Below are 8,039 nucleotides of genomic sequence, written 5' to 3'. Positions count from 1 at the left end.
CCGCCGTCCAAAAGCGAGTAATCCCCGTTTTTATTTTCTCGGGGTTTGATAACCCACACACCCTCCTTTCTGCATCATTACTGGACATTTTTTTTTCTTTCTTTATTTATTTTTTTTCCCTTCGAGGGAACAAAAAAAATGACGTCTATCCCTTACCCTTTTGACCCATCTTACCTGCGTCAAGGTGCGGGGAAAAGAGACAAAAGGGATAAAAAGGGGATGACCGGTCAAAAAAAGATATTGAAAAAGGTACTATACAGGATGTGATCGGACCCTCCCCTCTTTCCCCCTTTCTTCCTTGGTCGGGCGGGCATGGTTTGTCCGATTGTGCATTGGACGGTACTACGTATCGGTAATGTGGTTTTGGAGAGTGACGGAAGCAAGAATATACAATACGCACACACACACACCAAAAAAGGAATATCAGCCGGTCAGGAAGATCCAAAAAAAAAAAGTAAATGCGTAGTGATATCAGAGGGTTTTTTTCGGGCTTGAACTTACAAACAAAACAAGCCACCCGAACTTTTAGGGGACCTTGCCATGGGTCCAGTCCGTCTCGCTTGTTCACAGAATTCTTTCCATACCAAAAGCAAAGCAAGAGCAAGCTTCACAAAAGAGAGGGTAATTTGACGTAGTAGTTAAACCACCAGAAGAAGCAACAGAGAATTGATCGGGACGAAAATAGTGATCTCCCGAGATTATGACGATGGGACCAGCGACCCCTGCGGAGCAACTCATGATGTATGTTTGTGGAGTTTACCGGATTGGCGTTTTGTTTTCCTTCTTCCTACCTTAATATTCTTCCCCCCTTGTTCAAAAGCTTCCATGATTTTTGCAATTGAATTTTTAGGGTTGTCCAAGACCGAGTCATGTATACACACAACACACTCACTTACTTTGCACACGCATACATACACACACACACATATCCATCCACTCACTGTATACGCGGTAGTCACTCCTCAGCAAGGGTTCATGTACAATTTTAAGTTCAATTACAGTACTTAGTACAACACGCTGATGCCGTCGTCTGATTTATTCCAAGTTTTTTTCCTCATACTTTTCCCCATGTCTAAAGAAAGAAAAAGAGATGTACCCAAATGTAATGCACCGCTTGGCAGGCTATTCTGCACTCGGGTGATCACTCATTGCAAATGTAAGAAGAAAAAAATGAATATAGTATGTGAATGATGAATTAGGAGAGAAAACCCAAAAGTTGCCCGTCCCAGTGGTATCCCATCTATATTTTGTGTCGCCGCTAATTGAACTGAAAATGGTCCTCAAAAGAAAAGAAGAAAAAAATACATGAGTAAATGAAGAGGAATCGAAGAGTAAAGCTGCACTCATTAAAAATTCAATCGCTAAACAGATCCAGGGGGTGTTGCAGAAAATCCGCTCCCAAAATGTCCATCTCAAATGGCACGTCAAATGACGTATTACCAAAGGATAGAAGGAATGATGATGGTGGTGACGATGTTGCGGGTCATGATGTCTGGGAGAAGAAATATAGGTAGTGTACAACAAAAGTCAAAAAAATAAAGATAAGAGAAAAACAAAAGACCAGCCCAAATGAAGTGAACAAATTTTGTTTCGTATCGTGTCGTAATGGGGGTGTGTGATCCAAGGGCGTAAAAATAAATGTATGATGCTATGCTACTTCGTAATGAGGGTTGCGATGGATGGGTTGGCCTGGTATTCCTCTCAATCGACGCAAAAGAATGAGCTCTTTCTAGACACTCGGTGATGCTTCCATGTCGTCTTTGACAAAAGGAAAAGCAGGAGCCAACCGCGGAAAGGGTTCGTGGATGATCACATCTGACGTCATCCAGGGTTCTCTTTGACCGGGATTGGCAATGGAGCGCTGCTTCCGGCGCCTCGGCGGTGGGGCCCCCAACCGTGCAGCGAGTTCGCTGGACCCTGAATTTTTCTGGGGCCCATGGTGGTCTTGGCGGGGCGCCAATCGATCACCACTGGTCGGGCGGGGAGCCGGGCTTGGGCTCCTCAAAGCGTCTCAATCGCGCTAATGACGACTCAGGACCCCGTCGATGCCGTCATTTGATTCCCCACCAGCCAAGGACCTCCCTTCCTTGAGAAATGCCGTTGCCGTTGGGCTTTGTTCCCAAGTGGCTGTCCCTGTGATCGTCCAGGTTGTGTGCAGCCGTGGTTCGGATGGACTGAATGCTAGTATGATTTTTTTTCTTCTTTTTCTTTTCTCGCTGTAGCATTCCCTGCTTGTCTTGCGTAGCCATCCCAAATAAGGGTTTCAGGCTGGGTCTTCGGGTAACACACAACACACTCACACACACAACCACACAAGCCAAACACCCTGTCCCCTCATTGTGCAACGTGCCGTCATTCGGAAATGCCGAACAAGAAATCAAGTCGTACAGTAAACTTCGTAGCAATTAACGTGACTCCTTTGCTCACTGATGATTGTTGCTTCCCTGCATTCCTCGACGACGATGCTTCCCGGGAAACTCGACGTCGGGATGGCAAACTCGATAGTGTCTCGTAAGCGCATCCGCGCGGCTAAAAGTCTTCTCCTCAGTACACAAATCGCACCTAACCTTCTGCTTGCGGCCATTGTGGATCGTGTCCTCGTGCCTTGTAAGGTCGTAGGGTCGAGAGAAGATGGTGTTGCAGGGCTTGCCTGTACTCGGGTTGATGCGGTTGCACTTGTGGGGCCCGTGCTGAGTATTGAGGAGCTGCGACGTCATGCCGTCTCCGCCATGCCCCATCTCCATGTCTGCCCTGCGTCCACTTGTGCTAAGGCCATGTGCCTGACGATGACCCTCGCGCTTGTGCTTTTGCAGGAGCGCCGGCGTGTCGAATCGCAGGCTGCAGCCGTGGTAAGTGCAAGTGTATGTGCCGCCATCAGCGGTGATCCTACCCTCTGGCCTCCCCGGGCTGTTCATGTTCGGGCTGATGCTGCTATGTGTGCTGTTTGAATGGCTTGTAGCCGACAGGTGCCCTGGAGTAGATGATGAACCGCGCATCGAGACTGGAGTCTGCTGCATCGACATCTGGCTGGCGCCAACAAATGGATAAGCCTGAGGAATCTGTATCGTGGGCGCCATTGGTGCTGCTGTGAAGGTGAATGCGCTCGCGTCCATGGGCAGGCCATGTGTGCCAAATCCCTGGGTGCTCTGGGCGGCAGCAGATGCGGCAGCGGCCGCGGCAACAGCCTTGTTGAGCTCGTCCTCCGTGAAGCCGCTCATGCCATTTGAAGATGTTTGCGGGAAAAGTGGCACGTTGCTCATATCATCGTTGTCGTTAAACTCAAGCATGGCGTCCTTGGGCGATATCGTTTGAGGTGTCGCTGCATTTGATCCTCTGTTCAGCTGCTGGCGAAGGACCTCGTTGTCCTGCTCTGCCTTGTGCTGCTCCCGTAGTTGCTGTGCCGACTTGAAGCCCAGCTGCCTTGGCTGCTGAGCCTGCCCTTGACGCTGCTGGCAGTGCGAAGGCTCAGGGCCAAAGTCGTGCATGGGTGTCGGTGCGAGCGGTGACCCATTGCGGAATGGCGAGCGATCACGAGACACTGCCGTTGTCGGAGTTTGGGCAGCGCTAAGGTGCTGTTGGGCTGCCTGTAGTCGCTGCGCAAACATGTCTTGATGCGGAGAGCCAGAGCTTTGCGAAGGTTGTGCGTGTGACGGAGTTGAGGTGCTCAGAGTAAAGTTGGGGCTGTAGAGCTCGTCGTTGTAAATATCGGTCATGGTCCTGTCGAGCTTGGGGACAACGTGAAGGCTGCCGGCATGCCTCTGTCTCCTCTCATCTTCCGCCTCAACGTGACATGGGGTTGCTGGTGAGTCATGAGAAGCAACTGAGCTCGCCACCGAGACTGGGCGTGACTTTGACGCACTGCTAGCGGATAGCTCGGGCGGAGGTAAAAGTCCCCTCTCGGACTTGGGCTTTTGATGCGCCAGCACTTGGTTGTATGCGGTTGCTGTGGGGTTGGTGTGCAAGTGGTTAGGGTAGTTGGGTGAAAAGTTGCTTCCATCCTGGCCGGGGCCAAAGGACTTTGCCAAGTGGTAGTAAGAATCGTTCGTGCCGAACATGTTGCTGCCCCCGAACCCATCCGTCAACGAGTCTGTCACGGCGATCTGTGGGTTTGTCGTAGACTGCGAGTAAGGCGACGCCGGGCCGGCCGAGCCCAGTGAAGAGAGCGACGACTCCCTATTGTGCGCTGATGTTCTGTGTCCCGGCTTGTTGCTTATTTGGCTTTGGGCATACCAGTTCTCAGACGTCGGCATCAGATCAGCGTTGCTCATCAGTGAAGGTGAGCTCGACGAGAGCCACGAGTTTGTCGAGAAAGGCGACAGGGCGATGTCCGAGTCTGCGTTGAGCGGGCTGAATTCGACGTCGAGTCCCAGGTCGGTGTTTGCGTCGATGTCGTGTGGGATCTCGTGTGCTTGTATGTTGTAGCCGTAGGCAAAATTGCTCCTCGGGTTTGCGCTTGTCCTCTGATTATATGTGCTGCTGCTGTTGGCGTCGATGCCTGTGGAAGCAGTGTTGGCAGTGTTCTGTTGTTGGAAATGATTGTGGGATTGGAATGGTCTTGTCAATAGCATGTTTAGTCGGAAAGTTTTGCAGTGATATGTTATATGATAGGGATTTTGTTTTGTTAGATTCGAGATTTTGATCTTGGAGTGGCAAAAATGTGTGAACGTGGGAGGAGGGACAAACTTCTTTAAATGGAGGCGTGGGTTTTAGGGGAGGGAGCTGAAAGACGAGGGTGTGTCATTAAAAGCCCGATCGCCGCCCTCGTCCATGTGCGATGACGCATCGTGCAGGGATCAGTGGATCCAAGGGTCTTTTTTGTCCAGTGCTAACCAGGGTGTCCACACTGGTCCCATAAAGCAGAGTTTTGTCAGCGAACAAAAAAAAAATTGAGTCATGTGGGCCAGTCCGAGCCTAGCCGTGGGGCCGCGCTTGCTTGCTTGGTGCCTTTTTGGAATTGGTATCCGTACATGCTGCCCAAGCAAAGATCCCTCGTAAGGTATTGACTACAGTAACAAGGTTGCAAAATGTATGCAAATTGTGGTACTTCTCGTATGTTCTTAGTGGTTTGATTATACAGAGCGCATGCACATTCTGGCAAAATCACGCAATGCTTCGCTTCTTCTTTGTTTACAGCCGCATGTGCTAAACAGGCCACAATAGGCCAATTGGGGGAGCCGGCGTCCAAGCCAAGGTCGGAGGCCGAATTTGGCCTTAGAAATCAACAAAAGCCTCTACTTCTGTCATTGGGTGGTCGGCTGATCGGACTCCTTCGGAGACCGCGAGCCAACCCTTTCGGTCGATGGTTTCTTTGTGGCTTGACAAATGCATTACACTGCCTACCAAAGTTATGGGTAGCGATTGAAATGTCAAATATGTAATCGGTTGTAAATTAATAGACATACATGTACGTAGAGACTTAGTTGATGATGAAAGACCAATTCTGCACACCCCACACCAACTGCAGAATATTTTATGATTTTAAAACGTTTTCCATCGATGGAAGTCGGATATACTACTACTGTATTGCTTCAGAAAGCATAATCTATGAATAATCCCGCGTCTTTCCTGTTTATTTCGTCGTCATCTTTTAGCTTGCAACCGGATCTGCTTGTCAAAGCCGGGTCCTTCATGCTTCGTGTAGTCGGGTTGCAAGATGATCCCGGTAAAAGTAAAGACCACGAGGAAAACAAGGTATGGATAAGGCAGGTAAAGTACCAAACATGGTAGTATGCTCTACCACTCAGGTGACGTGCCTTGACGTCCATCAATCACGGACCCCTGAGATAGGATAAGAAACAACCGACAAATTAGGAAAAAGGCCCAGCCAGGAGAAACACAAAAAAAAAGCAAGAAACAGCGTGCTGTGGAGAAGTGGGCTTAAAGCAAAGGGCAAGCAATGCAAGATTGGCTGGTATTATGTAGGGCTCTTCTTTTTTCGGATTACCACGTAAGGCTACTTGTACACCATCAATGGGGCTTTGGCGTATGTACATACATACACCACACCCCCCCTTTTCCGACGTTTGCAACCACCACCGACGCTTCCAGGATAAGTGTGGTTCATCAAAAGTCTTGGTTTTGTGCAGGTCTCATTCAGGGTCCTTGGTTCCCGGCAGAAAATTCGTAGGAAAAAATTATAGCCGGGTGCTGTAGTTGGACAATGCCATGGCACCTACACCGGAATCCCCGCAACCTCAGTGAACAGATACGAAAGCCAAGCCGCAGGCAGAGACCAAATCGACAAATGGGGAAAGGATTTTCTCCATGTCAGAAGTTAGCAGGAGGATTACGAGTAGCAAATAAAGTCTGGCAGTAATTAGGTAATTCATTAAAGTATTACGGAGGACCAGGTATTAAGTACCTAGGTAATTAGTTTGTCACCTTTAGAGCGCAGCAGTGTCAATAGGTTTGACACCCGACCAGCCAGCCCTACCCAGTCTTGTCCGTCAAGCCAGTCCAGCAAAAAAAGCCACTACCGGTAGAGATTTTCTGTTGTGCCCACTTATTCGTAAAGTAGTGCATGCCAGCCACATCAGATCGAAAACCCGGGCGGGAAATCGCACAGCCACGCCGGTGGCACGGCTCAGGTCCCTCTGTGGTTTGTCAGTCGAATTATTGGTACTGCATGCAAGGTACGCCAACTCCATAAGCCGAGGTATCTACTCCGTACAAACAAACAAACAAAGAAAAGAAGAAAAAAAAATCCTTGCGTCGTCACCCCCAACACGCAACGCTTATGCAACGTGATCATTGGTTCTTCGGCCGCAATGAGGCGCTTCAACATCTCATGCCCCCCAAGTAGTTCTGGAGCGGCCTCAATTTTTTAACAAGGCGAGTGATCCATGTCAAGCTGAACCCCCTTTAACGCTTTAAAGACAGACGACTCAACACTACGGATAAAAGACCAGGAAGCGAATGATATCCGACACCGACATTTAACCGAATCGGGCGCAGTTTTGGGAGCCCGCCCACGTGATCTGTGCTTGCTCTCTTTTGACCTTTCTGGTTCAATCGGCCGGCTAGTGACGGGGAAACGTACTAATGGAGCTAAGCCCCGACTCCGCGAGCGAGACGCGCCCCAAGCTCCCTCTACCCGCAACCCGCGACCCGCATCCTTGGAAATGCCTGGAAGGGTCGGCGATATCTTGATTATGCGTCGAAAATGTCTATACGGAATTTTTTGCTGTACGTTACGGAGTCTTGGAATGAGTGAAAATGATTTTCCCTCCGCGATCCGGACTTAACGCTCCTTTCCGGCTGCCTCTTTTCGGCGTTTGGCTTTGGACCGAGCTGTCAAATTAATTACACGATCAAAAAGTCGTAGAGTCGTTCATCCCATCAATCACAAGGGCGCTGCCTGGCGAGCTGTCAAGTTTGACTAATACATATCTGGCACCTTGCTGCATACCGCTCGCGTATTTTGACGAGCAGCATGATACCAATAATGGATGACTCCTACGGAAAGCCGCGTAGGCTTCTAGGCGAGGACGTGGTATTATTTTGTTTTACATCTTTTCCATCCAATTCTTTGTCATTCGTTCACACCTCCGTGGAAAATCCTCAGTCATCCTTTGGAAGTTTGTTTGGCTCAACATCGGGGACATGTCGGCAAGAATTCGCAACGCGATATACTCCGCAATGTTTTTCCCCGATGGTGACATTTGTCATGTAAGCGGATACCGCCCTATCCAGACGGCCATGCCGCTGCGTATTACAACAGGCATGTTGACAGATGCGTGGGCTGGTGGTCGATATGCAAGACAGTGTCTAAGTTTTCTTCGCAGGGCTAGCCAAAAAATCGCCCATCCTAGAACGCTGAAATAAAATTTTGCGCTAACGGTCCTTGAGGGGAACCACAGCTCGTGGTCTCCAAGCCCCGTATCACCCACATGCCGACTTTCGCATCCACCAAGGCTTCCATTGATAGCTTTGTTGTTCCTGCGGCCGAACCCGAATCCATGGGTCTGACAGATCACACTGCAAGATGCAAGCGAAGGAAAAGGAAATGTTTTTTTTTTCTCCCTACTGCGACAGTAGCA

At 49.5% G+C, this 8,039-nt stretch overlaps 1 protein-coding gene across 1 annotated transcript; it reads right to left on the bottom strand.

Annotated features, from left to right (window-relative positions):
* Positions 1-934: 934 nt before the first annotated feature.
* Positions 935-4,627, bottom strand: MGG_01127 (uncharacterized protein). The gene has a single exon (XM_003717753.1). The coding sequence runs from the start codon at positions 4,566-4,568 to the stop codon at positions 2,424-2,426; it is 2,145 nt and encodes a 714-aa protein (XP_003717801.1). The 5' UTR covers positions 4,569-4,627; the 3' UTR covers positions 935-2,423.
* Positions 4,628-8,039: the final 3,412 nt, after the last annotated feature.

The sequence above is a fragment of the Pyricularia oryzae genome, chromosome 5 (assembly GCF_000002495.2).
Source record: "Pyricularia oryzae 70-15 chromosome 5, whole genome shotgun sequence".
In the NCBI taxonomy this organism is placed as follows: domain Eukaryota; kingdom Fungi; phylum Ascomycota; class Sordariomycetes; order Magnaporthales; family Pyriculariaceae; genus Pyricularia; species Pyricularia oryzae.
The sequence above is the reverse complement of the archived record's forward strand: the minus strand, read 5'-3'. Positions and strand labels throughout refer to the sequence as shown.

Coding starts and splice junctions, on each gene's coding strand:
- MGG_01127 (XM_003717753.1), bottom strand. CDS start 4,568: ATGCTATTGACAAGACCATTCCAATCCCACAATCATTTCCAACAACAG.